Source organism: Phaenicophaeus curvirostris, chromosome 2 (assembly GCF_032191515.1).
Source record: "Phaenicophaeus curvirostris isolate KB17595 chromosome 2, BPBGC_Pcur_1.0, whole genome shotgun sequence".
Taxonomy (NCBI): Eukaryota; Metazoa; Chordata; class Aves; order Cuculiformes; family Cuculidae; genus Phaenicophaeus; species Phaenicophaeus curvirostris.
In genome coordinates, this window is record NC_091393.1 from 77,379,749 (window position 1) to 77,398,668 (window position 18,920).

The following is an 18,920-nucleotide window of genomic DNA, read 5'->3' on the forward strand; positions in this document are numbered from 1 at the left end:
GAAGATTATTATATCGGAAAGGAGACACTGGGACATCACGAAACAGTGACAGCCTCCTATATAGTGGCCTTGCAGCTGTGCAGAGTATTTCTAGATTGAAGTCTAAATTTGCATATGTTGAGAGGCATCTGTCAGAACTTCCTGAGAAAGACATGTTCCAAAATGACAACATAATTTTTTATTTTATATTGCTATAAAGTTCCTGTATAATACAATAACATATTTCTACAGAACATTTTCTATATTAGTGAAATCTTTAAACTTCACAGACATAACTTGGATTTTGGAGTAGAAAATCTCTGTTAAGTTATCCACAATGACTGAAAGAAGGCAGAGATAAGGTTTTATTTTCTTTATAAACAAAGAATCTTTTCCATTTAGCATAACAGATGGAATTTGTAGCTGACTAGGATACCTGTAGGATGGGATCAGCCTTTTTTATACTGTTATTAACTTAAACACTTCCCTGCATCAGCTGGACCGCTATTAATGCAAAAGCCTTACATACTGAATGCTTTCATTTATTAAATTCTTGTTACTGCCAAACATTGAAGCTAAAGCTTCCTTCGATTAATTGAGTCTCATTAATTTGTATAATATAAAACAAAGTAAAAATACTTTAAAATTTTTAGTAAACAAATGACAATTTTTAAAATTGAATTTCCTATGATTATATCTGTCTTTAGGACTTAGAATTGAAGAAATTCTAAAATAATATCAAAAACTTCATAACAATTTAAAACTTAATCATATTGATGTAAGTGAATAATATATGAGGATACATATCTTTAATGATGATACATTGGCAGAACATGGTGCTACTTCTTCACCATGAGGAGGATACTCTAAAGCCAATAATAAATTTAGGAAAAGGATGAAAGAGAAAAACAGCAAGCATGCATCTAGGAATCTGTCTGGAAGAACAGAATAAGTTAATGGATAATTACACGTAATCTTTCACAAAGTTGCAATGATCTTTAGGTTTTAAGTATGGCCAAGATCAATTTTATTTATCAACCCCAAAAGATGATCTTTCAGAAGTATAGTTTGCTCTGTACCACATCAGAGGACAAAGTCAACACTGATTCAAGAGGCATGATTACGAAGTCATTCAGTCACCATCACAGCTCTTTTTAGCAGAGAGATATGATTTTTCATGGAAGTATAGACCTAGAGCATAATCTCCCTAGCTTGTAAGACATGACAGAACGACGAGATGAGCAAGTAATGGTGCAGACTGTTCTCCTCACACGTCATATTGTGATAGGAAATCCTTCCCACTGTCTCCAATAAATTCTACATGTAGAACAAGAAAAACAGAGTTTGCTTGTTCTATACTTTATGGACACAGGAGTGTATTGATACTGACTGAGAGACTATTGCATATTTAGGAGTTAGTGATCCACACAACAGTTAAACTCAGCAGGCATAGGTCTGTGCTGTGCTGCAGGCAAAACATAACATTCAGGTCTGTGTCATAAGGCACAGATGCCTTATTGACAGGATGAATCCAGCCAGGTCATTGTATCAGAACAGACTGCAGTCAGATTCCACCTGGTCATCACACAACCTGCGTAGCCTTTATCAAAAAATTCTGCAAGTGGTTCTCACGAGAATACCTTTTAGAAATGAACTGTTTTCCCGTACAGAAATTTTTTAATAGTTCAAATGATTAAAAGACAGCACCTGTGCTGCTCTGCACAGTGCACCACGAGGAAATCCATTTAGGCTCCATCCAATGCTGCCTGAACACAGTGCTGTGCATCTGATGCAACGCAAGACTTAATTGCCACCACCTATACTCCTCTTGTTATTCTGTCCTGTTAAAGCAATTGCCTTACTAAGCTATTTGCTGTTGAGCCTTTCTTACAGAGATCCAGAAAGAGCCCTGCACCAACTCTCTCCTCCCTGCTCCACCAAGGAGTTAGAACTGAAACAATGAGATTGGTGATTCATATATGAACAAAACACTTAAGGCCTGTCAGAATTTACAGGCAACTGCAATAATCTCACTCACAAAAAACATCTGTTAAATAATACTTTGATATTCGAAGGTGAAGTTGCCTTGAAGAGCACAGCAATAATCTGAACTGAATTAATTTACTTATGCAATGCTTTTAGAAAAGTTTCTTTAGAAATGTTCCACTGACTTCTTCCTGCTTTTCAGGAAAGAAAATCAATGTAAAATCTGATCTGAATGGAAATGAACAATAAATAATGTATGTTGAAGTTATTTTACACCATTAAATCTTTGAAGAAATTATTCAGAATAGTTGTCGGCTGTCTTCCCAGTAACAAATAGAAAAACTTATGTTTACAAACCTTAAGATTTTCCTAATATTTCATATTCAGTAGTAATACTAACATTGATCACTCTTCATTTTGAAAGGATTTATTCCATACGAAAAGAGAGATCTATTATTATCATCAGTCTTAGAAGTTTAAAACACTGGTAATTCTCAGAACACTAAAAATGTAGCTCTTGAATATTTATAGATGGTGGCCACTTTCTAGATTACATAGATGGTACAGCCATGGAAAAGGGGAAAGGCTGACATTAACACTACTGAGCCTGGTTTTTGTTTCAATAAAATCAGAATGAATAAAATATAATTCCTATATGCTGCAAATTGTTCCTTTAGCCTTCTTCTTTTTTTTTCTTCTTCTTCTTTGTTAAGTCACACAGGAATTACTATACTAGTCAGATTACAGCAGAAATTCATGTGAGATAGGTAACCAATACTCAGTTACAGATTTTTTTTAAAATGAAAATATTTTACAGTGACCTCATGGAACATAGCAGTTCTGCATGTTACTAATATATATACACTAATATAGGTATCACTGTTGAAGTTTGCAGGTAATTGGCTCTTAGCTTAAAGTGTCTTCCTTTCTATGGACATTTCAAGGTAAAATAGCATTAATTTTGGTTTGCCTTCGCATGCAAAACTGTAACCTGCCATAGTTTGGACAGGTAAAGTGGCTACTTACTGGTTGCCCTGACTTAATCTATGAGTATGTTCTATAACCTCAGTCTTTATTTTTGTTGTACTGTTCAGTGCCAAGAATTTTTTTAAATTCTTATTAAATAATACACAAGAGTTAGGAGTCTGTATTAGCAGGTTATAGCTAAGTGAAATTGGTTTCATTCAGTATCATGGAGTTATATAAATTACAAATACACTGTAAAACAGAGAATCTGTTGGAGGAGAAATCTTTTTGTACAACCTCAGAGCAAATGAAGAGCTTCAGAAAAATTCTCCTAATTTGAAGAGCTCTGCAAATCTTTTATGAAAACAAGAGATGGTAGTAAGAATTCAAATAGTCTTCTTATAGTATTTTATAGCAATAGTTGTATAATTTTTACATGTTTGAAAACTCTACAGCTACAAACAGAATTAGATTGTCAGTATTAAATTACACTTTTACTTCTAATAAATAAGATTCAGTTAATTTGCAGTATTTGCAGTTGCATATGCTAAATTTCAGCTACCATGTCACAAAATTAAAACAGCTTTGCAGAAGCAAAGTTACAACGGTAAAGAGAGGCATATTGTATATGAAGCATTAAGGTACATCAAATGACATCTTCTATTGGCTACATGTAATATTACAACTAAACATTATGAAAACTGGGAGGTTTTGTGAAAACAAATATTCAATGGGATCTCAAAACCAAATTTAGTTAATTTATAAATACCCACACCAATTAGAAACATGATACATACTTATGTCCACGTATACAAATAAATACGTATATGTATGCAGATCTCTACATATGCATACATAAGTATTTATGTAAGTCTCTATATCGATCTCAATGCATATAAATACAGGCAGATGTGGAATATGGGTAAAAATACTGTTCCATAACAAGCTGCATACTTTACAAGGTTAACTAATCTTTTGTTAACTCTTCTAAAATGACACATATTTTTCAGTACATTTCTTGTCCATTGTATGTACTTGTGAGAATATCAGCACAGATTACTAATATATACTCAAGCACAGAAAGCCTGCATTTGGCTCTGTATGGTGCTTGAAAACTTGATGATCCACGGTGGACTTCAACAGGAAATTATGTATAATATGACCCTTTTAAAGTATAAAACCTTTAAGTTCTTTTTAATATCCTCATTAAATACATACTTTCAAATAAACTAGAGGAAGTTAGATTACTCTGTACTTTGCTTACTTCAATTATAATCTATAAAGGTTTTAAGCATATAAAATTCTCAAGAAAATTAAAAGCATACTAGGTTATATATTTATATATTATGTGTATTACCTAACATATTTTAAAATGTGACTATCTACTTTATGTCTATCTTCTTACTTTGTCATTTTCAAAGACTAAACAAGTAAGTAACATATAGATAGCCCTGCAACTACGCTTTCTTGCAATTTGTACTCCCTTTTTAGCTCAGAATGTCATTATATACTTTAAAATTTTGAATCCCAAAATTAATCTTAAAAAATAAACAAAAATATTTTATTAAATAAATATTTTTATACAGTGCTAAATATGTGTGGTGAAGGTATAGTTTTACTCTACAGTACATATCTTTTACTGGAAATGAGGTACTGGAAAAAATAATGACCACGTATAGTACAATCATTAAGCACTTACTAAGATTCTTTACTCTGCAGTGGAAAATTTATTATCTCACTGAAACTACATAAGTTCATGGGCAAATATGATTACCCGGTGCCCTTTATCCCTAATTTACAACCAAATTTAACTTTTTAAAAATAGACAAATACAACCAAGGAATTATTTTTTAGCTTAATTGAATCACCAAACATAAAACAATTCTGATATTCTAAAATTCATGACTGTCAGTAAACATTCAGAAACAAATTTTAAATAGGGACATATTTTCCAGGACATGTGACCCCTAAATAACTGTTTCAAATAAAGCTGCAATTAAATTAATTAAATTCAATTCAGTTCAATTGAATAAATTCAATTTAATAAAATGAATAAATGGAATATTGCAAATAATTTGATAAATGAAACTAATAATTTAAGAAACTTGAACAAGTTAATAGAATTAACTAATAAGCTGAATAAAAGAGTAAGTAGCAGACTACTTTTTACTCACTACTGTGAAAAACACTGTATCTGTAAAAATCATCACAATAATTAAATTACTATCCAACTTAGTCTCTGATTTAAAATCTTTCTCTCAATAGCACAGGAAAGAAATAATAAATCAAAATGAAATCCTTAAATTTTACCATGAAAGACATCAGTAAATAGATACAGCTCTTATAGCATCAACATGTCAAAAAGTGATAAAATTAGTTCCATTTTACAGATGGAGAAAGTGAAGCAATGAGATCAACTTCATAGAATCATAGAATCATAGAATAACCAGGTTGGAAGAGACCCACCGGAAAACTTACAGCCCAATCTAATACTTCGGGCTTGCCTGCTGCCTTCCTTGTCTCTAGACTAGCTTGTTTACAGAGAACAATCTTGAACTTTTTTGTTAATGTATGCCTGAGATACCAAATATTGTGTGGAAAACCAAATCTAGATTTTAACACTATTTTAAATACATATATATTTAAAATTAATGTAATGGATTTAATATGTTAGCAATGTAATTAGCTATTTTGATATACAAATCTATTTATTTTTTTGTTATTGCTCCCTTGGCAGTTTTCAGTACATTTCCTGCTCTTGTATCAGCAGTGATTATGCTATTTATATGTTTCAGATTGTGTTATTTACATGTCACAGACTACTATTTACATGATTCAGTCATTATCATGTGGTGTGGGAAAGATTATGGCTCCCAGAATTATTTCAAGGCATTTGCAAATCCAAGCAGACAACAACTCATGTATTTATACATATTTATAGTTTGCTGAGTTATTTTAAAAATAACATAGATTACAAACTATTTTTTTCAGAAGAAACTTAGAAAATAGGCTTTGATTTTCCTTTTAATGATAAGATCTTACCTTCATCAGGATTATGTGCTCATGATCTATATACCTTTATTTAGAACCTTTCTCCATGTATTAGTAGGTGCTAGCGTCTTATCAATGAAAAGTATTAGAACCACCATCTATTCTGAAATAAGTATATTTCCCTTTGGACTTCCTTGTGGCCCTTTCTACCTGTTACTTACCTCATTTCGAAATTGCTAATTTTAGAAAAATAGTTATCCATGAAGGAAAACATTCATGTAGAAGCAGGGAGTTTCTCTCTACTGGTGCAAGGAAATACTGCCTGTTACCTATGTCTCTGCCACAAACAGAATGTGCCTACCACATAAAGAGACAGAGTGTCACGAGAAAAACAAGCACAACTTCTCTTTTGTTGCAGTGGCTGCAATAGATTTCTTATGCATAGTTTCAATATACATTTTTAATACTTCCACTTTGGTTACTTACGGCAAATCTTCTAGTCTGGAGGCCTCATGTTTTGGATCCAGCAGATCATAACCACATTCATTGTAAATTTCTAAGTAGGAAACATGAGTTGTATATACTTTACTGCTATCCTGGAGAAGAGAAAAAATAAAAGTAGGGAAAAGGAAGAGCAATGAAGAGAAGGCAGAGTTAGACCAGAGGAAAACTTTATCACTACAGTTTTTATGTAGCTTCCTAACTCTGGCTCTTTCACTTTTCCTGGGTATGGTTTACATTTTCACTTTGTGATACTTTTATGTTTTCTGTTACTGTATTCATAGAGGCTCAAGAAGAAAAAGTAAAAGAACAAACAAAACCAACCACACATCACAGAAACACAAAATAACCCATAACCAAAAATCCTCCTCGAACTCTACCATTCTCATAAATTTAGTCTGGATTTTTTCATTAGTTCCTTATATCTAGAAAAGTCTACACTTACAACATGGCAGTCTGCTTACAGAACAATACAATATGCAAATTTTCACTTCTATGACAAAAAAGAATGTAATTATAAAGAGGTAAACCCTCATATTATATTATGGATCGAAAGACTATGCTTGAAAAAAAACCAACAAGAAACAACAACAACAAAAAGAATCTAAGATTTACTTAATTTAGAAACATCAGTGACATACTGCTTTCCACTGCCTTTATCATAACATTTAAGCACTGTATATGATGTTGGCAACTCCCTGTAATCCACATTTTTTCTGTATAATACATTGCCAAACACAACTTAACACAACTGTTTTTTGCAGACAGAATTTCCTCCTACCCTAAAGCTAAATCCAAACAACACAAACCTCAAAATAATGGGCTATCATTTCCAAACTAGAAGAAAATTAGTCAGTGCTTTCCAGCAGATGAAGCCACTGTGAAAGCACTCATATTTATACTCACAGTAGCAGTTTAATAACCCAATCCACTTTAGGTGCTCTGCAGAATACAGAGATATGAGCCTTTCATTTTCATTGAATAGTTATTTCCCCCTTTTTTTAATTGATAATGACAGTTCATTGTTTTAAGGGACACCATTTTAAAAAATACATTACAGATGGATGGAAAAAGCATAGTAAGGAACTCTTAAAACAGGAAGCTGTGGAACTAGGAGAATTTCTGAACAATAAATTAAAAAGAGATGCTATTAAAAACAAAGAGCTTGATTTGGTTCTTATTTCTGGTATAAAGTTTTGCTTCCTTTGCTTAAAATTGTACTGCCATAGTGCAAGTAAGAGCTTCAAAACTCTTGTATTTTGTGATCCTGAAGTCTATTTTTCCTGTTCCATCCTACTTCGGGTTAGGAGGCAGATGGTTTCCCCACTGTGTCAGCACTTTCCAAAGTAAAGCTGTAGATAAAAAGAAATTTAACAAGGGAAAGGTATGAAAAGAAAGGCAGGTGGAGATCTAAAACATCAAGAAAAGATGCTTTAAAATGTACCAACACAGAAAATGTATGAAACAAATACAAAGATTTGGAAGCAGGTAGAGAGAAATAAGTAGAGCTTTTTAACCAAAACCCAGCCTAAAAATTGAAATACATTTTTATATTTCTAGCAAGTATATGCTGAGAAGATAGCAAATTAAACTAGTTATTTTTCACCCGATTTTGTTTTTATTACATACTTAGCACTAGAAAAGAACGTTGGTGTGTTGACATTGTTTACTTGCAATTGTAAAATCAACCTGTTCACTTCCCATGACAAAAGTCCTCCATGGGATCGAACAAGTGCAGCAAAAGGTCTAAGGCAACATGATCACATAGATTTTTTTTTTGTAATTTCCATTCCCAAAAAAGCAAGTTTTTGTGCACCTGCAATATGTTACCTGTCAAAGCCACACTTTGAAAGAGCAAATAAAATAAATTACTTAATATTGTTAACACTTCGACAGGTCATGTTTATGCGACCGAGGCATATACCCTAATGAGTGTGAACTCATACCCTGTATTAGATGAATAACAGAGCATAAAAATACAATGTAATAATTTATATTATCATCAAACAATATTTTAATTAATATTAGTTTAATCAAATAGCTTTGTTAAAATGTGAAGATTAATCTTAATCGAGTCTTGGGCCTGGTGCAGCAAATGAAGAGATAAAACACATATTACAAGAGACACCTCTTTTAAGTCCCTTCACTTTTGACTTATAGTTATGAAAGCACCAGAATCTTTGACTGTGTTCTCTCATGTCAGTATTAAAGATGCTGAAAAAAAAATGAAATTTCCTGCAGACATAATGAACAATCATCAGTGTGCTTGACATGGATCTGTTACAGCGAGTCCAGAGGAGGGTCATGAAGATGAACAGACAGCTGGAGCACCTCCCTTGTGAGGACAGGCTAAGAGATTTGGGGCTGCTTAACCTAGAGAAGAGGAAGCTCCAGGGAGACCTTATTTCAGCCTTCCAGTCCTTAAAGAGGGCCTACAGGAAGGATGGGGAGGGTCTCTTTATCAGGGAGTGCAGGGACAGGATGAGGGGTAATAGTTTTCAACTGAAAGAGAGGAGATTTAGATTAGATACTAGGAAGAAATTTTCTAATGTGAGAGTGGTGAGGCATGGGCATAGGTTGCTGGAGAAGTCATAGATGCCCCATCCCTGGAGGTGTTCAAGGTTGAGCTGGATGAGGCCTTGAGCAACCTGATCTAGTGGAAGGTGTCCCTGCCCCTGGCAGGGGTATTGGAACTACATGATCTTTAAGGTCTTTCCAACCCAAACTATTCTATGATTTTAAGATTCTATGATTCTATGATCCTTTCACTTATCCACTCATTTCCTTGCATACATGTGTCAAAATTAAATGATCTACAATATTTTGGTTATAAATTAACACATACACACATCCCCACATCCTCTTTTAGCAAAGAAGTTCTTATACCTGGCATGCAAATCATAGTATCACCAGCTAGTTATTGTTATTTCTCACTGTCCTCTTATATGTGGCAAAACCCAGAACGTTACCTAAGCTCATTTTCCAGCCTCTGCAGACTTATGATTCGAAATGACTAACTTAAAATTAACTTCTCTATTCAATGAGAAATTTTGTTACTGACATCTTATTTGAGTTCAAAGTATTTCAGTTGATAATTATAATTTACTTATCAGAAAAATAAATACAAGGAAATAAATATAAGGAAATGATAAGTAATGTTTTAGATGAGGTAATAATTTTCAAGTTAGTGTGTTTTCTATAATCTGTATTTATTCCATTTCTATCTCTGCTCTTAGATGTTAAGACATTACAAAGTACTTGTAGTTAAGTAAATGTCACTATAACCTTCTGGAAAACTGCATTGATACTACGTTTTCTGTATATAAAATAAGTAAGCTGACAAATTAAATTTCGACTGTCTTTTACAGGGACACAGTAGTTCCAGAAGAACCATAGAATTAAATTGCAGTCAGTTTTCTCCTTCTCCCAAAGCCTGCCATTTTTTACACTATAAATCAGTTTGATTCATTTCAAAGTGCAACAATTACACAGTTTCTGCAAGGTATTTTTCTTTTTGTAATCACAAACCTGTTTTGAGACTTTGTACTGTTTTCCTCCCTACTTCTGCAGGGTACAGCTAGAGTTGTTGAAATATATAATTCATTTTTATTCACTGGATTCACCTAGAAAGTAATTTTATAGCTTTTGGTTTAAGCCAGTTACCACACTGGAGTGATGTATTTTGTCCTATAAGCTAATGTCAAATTCAGTATTCAAACAGTAGTTGCATTGAGCTGTCAGTGGCAGGAAAATCTTCTGTGCAGTATTTAAAAAAAAAAAAAAAGAACAGAAAGGCATTAAGAAATAACTGAGTCAGAACTGTAAGAGAAATCATATAACTATTTCAAGTATTTATTACTGCCCAAATTTTTCATGAAGCCAAATCAGTATTTCCATGGGTGTGGTGACTATTTCTCCACTAGAAGTTTCAAATACAAAGCACATACAAAACTGGTGCTCACAAAACAGTTTTGTCCTTTGAAAGTGTTTCTCTAGTCACAGTTAACTGGTGTTTAAGTACCAATGCTGCTTTAAAAGCATCTCAAAGGACTTTTTTCTTTCTTTTATATTCATTTTGTAAATAATGCATTAAGAGAGAAAACAACAATAACAATAATAAACATTTGTGATATTTTACTATTTACTTTACCTGTGCATAAGTTGTATACATCTAATTATATCAAGAAATGTGCCTATCCAAGCACATTTAGTGAATCAGACTTTTATTACTATACCATATACACATAAAAACATTCCATAGAAGTGCCTTAATGGACTTAAAAGGAAAACAGTAGAGAAGGAAAATGTGTACGGATATCTATTTTCTTCCAAATATTTAAAGGATTTGCATTACTGACTTTAAAAATTGCTTTTCATCACAGTCAGATGTATTTAGCATTATCATTCTACAATATATTCTAGCTAATAAGTAACATTAGACAAAGTAAAGGCATTAATTAAATAGCTGAATAATTTTAAATGCTTAATATTAATTTTACTATTTTATGGATTGGTTTTTAGTTTTTTGAGCATCAGTCAAAGACAAAGAAAGTGTGGTGAATTATGGTAAATTCTGAAGAGTGAAAGTCATAGTTCACCTTTTATACAAGATGCTTGTTTTACATAGGAATCAGAGCTATTTTTCTATGAGGTATGTGCGATGCAACGCATAAAATACAAAATCAGAGTTGATGTAATGGAAGTATTAATGCAAGAAGAACCAGTTATGTGATCTGAATATATGTTGCACCAACTAAAAATAGCATAATTTTTAAAACTATAAAAAAAACCCCTCAGATAATGTCTATTATTTTCAGACTAGTGCAAGAAACTAAACCTATTACCAATGTATTCTTGCATAATACATCAAGTCAAGCTACACACTTTCTGCAGCATTTCTTCAGCATTAACTTTAGAGCTTCTCTAACACTATTATAAAACCAGCCTTTTGCAATAGAGTTAAGTGTTTGTAAGGTAGACATTAAAAATAAACAGAGAACAATGTCCCATACCTTCTGCAATTGATCAAAAATATAAGACAGTGTCCTGGGAATGATTCCTCTATCATTGTAATGTTCTGCCCCTCCTGTGATGGTGAAAGTTTTTCCACTGCCTGTCTGACCATATGCAAAGATAGTACCATTATATCCTGCCAAAACACTGAAGGAAAAAAAAAAGTGCAGGAGATAATTAATATATAATGCATAACATATTTCCCATGATCAAATTTACATAGAACCAAAACACAATTGGCAGTAATTCTTAATTACATAGATCACAATTCAAGAGATGTATTCTAGATTCAGTGGAATTTAAACTATCTAGAAATGAAGGACTTCATGCCTTGTCTTACCACGTTATTCAATATCATCGTTAGTTGACCATATTTATTACTATTTACATTACCTTTGTATACTTTTTTCAAGGATGATATTTAGTCTCCTAAAATTCTGTAGATGTCAGGAATTGTGACCATTAATATGTTACAGCTCCAGAATCTATAAATATTTCACATATGGCTTCATTAATTACAACCAGAAAAGATCATATCATGGTTAGAATATCACGTAAGGATACAGCTAGACTAGGGAACTGTTTTTATTCTGAGAATACTACTTTACTAAACTATCAAACTGCTCCTAGTTTGGATGACTATATGCAGAAGAACCTGTGCTTATATAAACTTAGTAAAATCTTCATTTACTATGAAAGCACACAAACACCACATTGGTAAAAACAAGTGTTTCTGTTAGAACTGGCTGTACAAGAACCTTCTAAGGAACAGCAATAGTGGCTGTGCAATGGCTTAGCTTTAAATGGCATTCAGATTCAATCACCTGTTTTCACACCTCTTACTTGTACTTGCAGAACTGCCTAACAAAAGTCTAGTTCAAACATCTTTCTCTAAGCCACCACACACTTATCGTTAACTTTCATCTGATTTCCACCAAACAGTAGGTAAGCTTAATGGCCATGGCATAGCTGCACCTCATGGAGGAAATGCAGCACTCTGCTGCAGTTGACATAAAGTTCAGCAACCATGGCTAACTAAACGGAATTTTTAAGTTGTGACTCAATATATTTCAAGATATTTGGTCCTGATTTTGTTCTAAACGAGAGGGCTTCTGGTAGAATGAACAAAAAGCAGTACCCTAAGTTGTGGTGATCTAGATTCCACTACTGGTAAGTCAGTACTATTTGAAGGAACTATTTTTACACGCAAATACAGCATTTTTTCCTTATTAATATATAGCAAAACTTCTTGCATTTTTTATGAAGGCATAGTATTATTTTTCTTAAGTGAGACCCCTTTGATGGGCTGATGTCTGAAAGAGAAATACAACATTTCATTTTTGCTTGATATTATAAGTAAAATTTTAGGTATCCAATGTTTAAATTTTCTATCAATACTCACAGCTGACTATAAACCATTACTCTTGTATAGCTCTGTCTCAAAAGACAAAAATACTGAAAATCAATTTCTAAATTTTCAATTCCGTTTCTTGTTAATTATTGTGAACTGCCCCGAACTTGGAAAGATTTTACATTTCACATTGACTGTCTATAAACAATGAGGTAAACATTATGGAGGACATAGAATCTTAGAATGGTTTGGGTTGGAAGGGACCTTCCTTGTTCCACCCCCCTGCCATGGGCAGGGATATCTCCCACTTGATCAGGCTGCCCAAGGGCCATCTAACCTGGCCTTGAACACTCCCAGGGAGGGGGCATCCACATCTTCCCTGAGCAACCTGTTCCAGACATAGTTATTTTGAATTTTCACTTAACTGTAAAAGCAAACAAAAACTGAATAAAATTATCAAAACTTATTAGAATCATACATTAAATAATGACAAAGCAGTTACTGACTCTAATATTAAGACAGTTAATTGAATTAGAAGTCATGAGAGCCCACAATTCACAGGATATATGATACAGAAATCAGATTAGATTGTCAGGCTTTTTTCTTTCTTTTTGGCAGCTACCAATTACAAAATGTTTCTGGGATACTTCCATCTCAAAATTTTTCTACCACAATTCTAGCATCTCATGACAATATATATGAAGGGAATACTTGAAAACATTTAAATATATGTAATATATGTATAAATACATGTAATGTATATATAAAATAATCAAGAAAGGATTATTTTTCCTGATACAACTTATCAGAAGCAAAATCTACTTCGGATTTGATTTACTATGCTCAACGACCTTATAATTTTGCTAAAAAAAAAAAAGAAAATCATTCTTATGCATTTTGTTTATTGAAACAGTGATAAATAAGTTAGCATTTTTCGAAGAAAAAGGAAGCAAACAACCTTCGCATAAGAGGATAAGAACCATGTATAGATAGCTGCTGGTCTGGCGCCACAAGAGACGCAATGATTTTCCAACTTATTAAAGTTTATTTAAAGGCCTGAGTAGTTGCCAAATTGCCTATTCTAATCCTTTACAGTAGGATGTTAAAGACAGAAATGGAGACATGTTGAAAGGAGCTACAGTGAACATCTGCTCCCAAAGACAGAAAATATATATATATTAGATTCCAGATGTTAAAAATCAAAACAATTATTATTATAAACCATCTCATTCATCTGTCTTAGGAACTTCTAGTGCCCACTGTCACCATGTCTGAATGCTGAAAACAGTAACGAGTTGTCAGAAAGCAGGGTATATCACAAGAAGCTCAGAGATGGAAGATTCAGAACAAGCAAGGGGAAATGATTCTTCGTGCAAAATGTAATTAAGCTGTGAAACTCCTTGCAGTAGCATGTTTTGGATGATGAAAGTTCACAGAGGCTTCAGCAGGGACTAGACTAATAAATCAATAGTAAAAAAGAATTCTGTCAGGGCTACTAAAGACAGATAAATCTGAAAGTCCCTAAACTACAAATGACTAACAGCTAATAGAATACTTGGAGGAAGTAGTGCTACATGCTTACACTGTTTGCTGTTTTTTCCTGAGCACTGACTGTTAGACTCTGTGAGAGATAACATATTGGGCTAGATGGAACTTTGGTCTGACAAAATACAGTTGCTCTTCTGTTTTATATGTCAGCTCTATGGTGCTTCTAGATCTAGAATTTTGAGTTGGCCTCCATATCTTCTATAAAGTTGTTCAAGGTATATATTTTCAATTAGTGCAACATGGCCTCTGCAGAATGGTGTGTTTTGCAATGTGTCTAAAAAAGGGGTAAAAGTGTGGCTGCAAACTATTAACTTGAGGATCGTGTAGTTCACAAAAAGCTGTTGATCAGGATCACCATACAAGTAAACACAGGAAAAAATGTGACATGCTATACACTGTCAAAACAGCTACAAGTGAGTTTTCTTTGAGTTATGTGATTCATAGGTTTACTGCATTTTTTGCAATGCATTAGCACGGATCTGACCGGTTTGCCAGAAAACATTGAAAGATCAGAAAATGTGAACATATGAATGTCAGTGATGTATTCTCACTGTCCAATGTAATTATAGGTAATCACAGAATCACAGAATTTTAGATTCATAGAATGGTTTGGGTTGGAAGAGACCTTAAAGGTCCCTGCCATGGGCAGGGACACGTCCTACTAGATCAGTCTGCCCAAGGCCCCATCCAACCTGGCCTTGAGCACCTCCAGGGAGGGGGCATCCACAGCTTCCCTGGGCAACCTGTTCCAGTGCCTCACCACCCGCATCATGAAGAATTTCTTCCTAAAGTCTAATCTAAATCTTCCCTCTTCCAATTTAAAGCCATCTGCCCTCATCCTATCATTACGTGCCTTTGTAAAAAGTCCCTCCCCAGATTTCTTGTACACCCCCTTTCAGGTCCTGGTAGGCTGTTATAAGGTCAGCCCAGAGGCTTCTCTTCTCCAGTTTGAATAACCCCATCTGTCTCTTAGCCTGTCCTCGTATGGGAGGTGCTCCAGCCCTCTGATCATCTTTGTAGCCCTCCTCTGGATCTGTTCCAAGAGTTCCATATCCTTTTTATGTTGTGGATTCCAGAATTGGACACAATACTCCAGATGAGGTCTCACAAGAGAGGAATACAGGGGCAGAATCACTTCCCTTGACCTGCTGGCCATGCTTCTTCTGATGCAGCCCAGGATATGGTTGGCCTTCTTGGCTGCAAGCGCACATTGCCAGCTCATGTTGAGCTTCTCATTGACCAGCACGCCAAGTCCTTCTCTGCAGGGCTGCTCTCAATCACATCATCCCCCATCCTGTACTGAAAACGGGGATTGCCCCCACCCAGGTGTAGGACCTTGCACTTGGCCTTATTGAACCTCATGAGGTTCACACAGGCCCACTTCTCCAGCTTGTCCAGGCCTCTCTGGATGACATCCCGCCCTTCTGGTATACCAAATGCATCACTCAGCTTGGTGTCATCTGCAGACTTCTGAGACTGAGGGTCATCTGAGACTGAGGGTACACTCAGTCTCACTGTCTACATCATCAATGAAAACATTAAACAGCACAGTAAGGACCCCTGAGGGACACCATTTTTCATGTATCTCCATCTGGACATTGAGCTGTTGACCACTACTCTCTGAATAGGAACATCTAGCCAATTCCTTATCCACTTAACAGTCCATCCATCAAATCCATATCTCTCCTATTTAGAGAGAAGGATGTTGTGGGGGACCACGTCAAAGGCTTTACAGAAGTCCACATAGATTACATCCACTGCTTTTCCGGTGTCCACTGATGCGGTCACCCTATCATATAACTGAACACTTCTTTTCTGTAAGCATCGAAAAACTATTGGTGGGGGGTTTTTTTTGTTTCTTTTTTTTGTTTTTTTTTGTTTTTTTTTTTTGAAACACAACAGCTTGTGCTTGACCTTACAAAGATAATCAGCAACATATTTTAAACATAAGGAAAGTACTGAATATGTTCTCCATATTGCATACAACTGGAAATACACTGAAGATACTTTGTGCACACAGCTGACTAAGGATTACTTTGATCACACTGCTATTGTAAACCTAACCATGTATTTTGACAGCAACACAATTTAGCATCATGTGATGGGACAAACCAAAAATTTTAAAGTTTTACCTCCAAGCTGTGACACAGACTAACAAGAAATTTCCCAACAATATTTGAGATAGAAATAACAATATCTTCTGTATTTTTTCTAACCAGAATACTGAAATAATCAGCAAGGGTTTAGAAAACACACTGAGAAAGAACTCTCTACCTGCTTAGTACAACCATGATCCAAAGGTAATTTAAGTCAATGACCAACATTCCAATAATATCAGTCAGTTTTAGATGGGACCCAAAGTCTGGAACAATTTGATGCAGATCTTTTACTGGTGTAAATGCTCAAAACCCTACAGTAGTTAAGCATATCTGCATGTATCAAAAGTACTTCTAAGACTTTATCAACTCCCCCAAACCATTACACAAATTATGTTTATCAAGTAGCTTGGAATACGTTTAATTTTAATACTCCTGTTATTTTGGAGAAGAGACATAATTATAAAAAGCAGCAAGTCAAAGTAAATATTCCTTGATTAGCCGACTTTCAGCACAACCTTAAAACTGCCTCATAACACAACTACTGTTAAACAAAAGCTAACATAATGATGCTTGCTCAAAAAAATAAGTTTTGTCTTTATGAAAAATGAATTATAACCTGCTTTCTCTAGAAGTGCAAATAAAAATAAGTGTTTAGAGAGAGGTAGCATCTTTTACTGGAATCAGTAATACAACTGGGGGAAAACAAAACTAGGCTCAGGGCTTTAGTGGATTGTTGGTTTTTTGGTTATGTTAGAAAGATCCCGCTTCTTCCCTTACAATCTTGGTAAACAAAAGCTGTCAGTAAACCTACTATCAATTATCAGGCATAGGACAGTTCTTTCTAGTATGGATTCATACGAATGTATTTAAAGGAGAGCAAGGACACATGTTTTTTTTCATTCAATTTTTCTTAGTTATCTTTTAACTTGCACTTTCTAACTTAAACATAATTTGTGCTGATTTAAAAACATGCACAGTGAGAAATCAACTTTTCATTTAAAAATCATTTTAGATCCATATTTAAATAAATGTCTGTTACAGAGTTGTGTACTGGCATTTTCAGTCGCCCAACTGACTTGCCTCATGCCTGAAAGATGTTCAATTCCTAAATAAAGGGTATGATACAGAAGTCTAACTCATTCAAGAAATTCCACTTAAATTGATAGATATGTCATGTTTACAAGTGCTTAACATTCCTCAAGTAAGAAAATACTCAAGTGAGACATAGACAATTTATAGGTAGTTACTACAGCTTGAAAGACATTCAGTACTTTGTCCTTGAATGTTGAGACAATACAAATAACTGGTATAATGCCCAATGACAGTAGACAGAGGTTGAAAGCAAACTGAGGTTGTTTTATTGTGGTTGGCTTTTCTGACTATATTTTGTTTTAATTTCCAGTGAAGATCATTTGTTCTATTTAAAGTTTATGGACACAGAAGTTTTCATTTGTTTCTGTGCTCATAGTTAATGAGACTGCAGGCAGGCTTAGGACTAAGTATAATAAAGAGCTCTGCTTCCTCTGCTGTTACACCAGTTTTGCTAAATCAAACACACTAGTTACCACCAAAATTTGCAAAAAAATTAAAAAACCTCTCCCTCCTGAGTTCTGTGTCCAGTTTTGGAATCTCCAGTAGAAGAAGCATGCTATAAAGAAACTGGAGTGAGTCTCTACAGAACTAAGTTTGTTCAGCCTGGAGTACATTACACATAAGGGAAAGTCAACAGAGCTGGTTTTTATCAAGCCAGAGAAGAGAAAGCTATACATGTACCTAATAACCACCTTATATTATGCAATAGATTGTTACAGACATGAACTCAGATTCTTCTCAGGGGCTTACAGTGATAGGACAAGAGGCAGTGGTCACAGATTGGAAGAGGGGAGATTTCAAGTGGGTATAAGGAAAATGTTCTTCACAATGAGAGTAGTTAAGGCCTGGAAGAGGTACCAAGATGGTGCTAGATGGGTTGTGGAATCCCCATCTTTGGACATTTTCAAAGCTCTATTAAGCAATGGTCTGAGCAACCTGATCTAATCCTCAGGCTAGAATTGCTTTGCTTGGGATGTTGAATCAGATGACCTACAGAGATCCCTTCTGACCTAATTATTCCAATTTGTTAGTAGTCGGCATAATTCAAATAGAATCATCAGCAGAAGAAGGAAAAAGTAAACAGTCCTTATTAGTCCCTGAAAATGTGCTACAAACTGCTATCAACTCTGCTCTATTTCATACTAGAACCATAGAATCATTTTTACAACCATCAATATGACAGTCTTCTTCAGGAAAGAGTGCTCTGATTGCTTTTGTGTCACTCCAAATCTCACTGTAAAAATGACAAAGAAATAGTAACAAACTGGTTCAAGAGTTTTTGAAATTGGCAGGTATAACAGACAAATGTGAAAATCTTGTCTCAGCTATTGGTAAATGAAATCTATGCAGAATAACAAAAATCATCACAGCATTGGTGAATATGTCTAAGCAAA

General features: G+C 34.4%; 1 protein-coding gene across 2 annotated transcripts in view; it reads right to left on the reverse strand.

The window, feature by feature from the left end:
- Nucleotides 1–18,920, reverse strand: part of KIF6 (kinesin family member 6) — a 159,233-nt gene that overhangs the window by 125,756 nt on the left and 14,557 nt on the right. The window contains exons 4-5 of one of the 2 annotated variants that reach the window (XM_069852542.1): nucleotides 11,436–11,583; nucleotides 6,409–6,518 (exon numbers count right to left, since the gene is read on the reverse strand). In XM_069852542.1, coding sequence (XP_069708643.1) covers nucleotides 6,409–6,518; nucleotides 11,436–11,583 — 258 coding nt within the window. The remainder of the gene's footprint in view (nucleotides 1–6,408; nucleotides 6,519–11,435; nucleotides 11,584–18,920) is intronic. The other variant, XM_069852543.1, reaches the window with a different exon arrangement.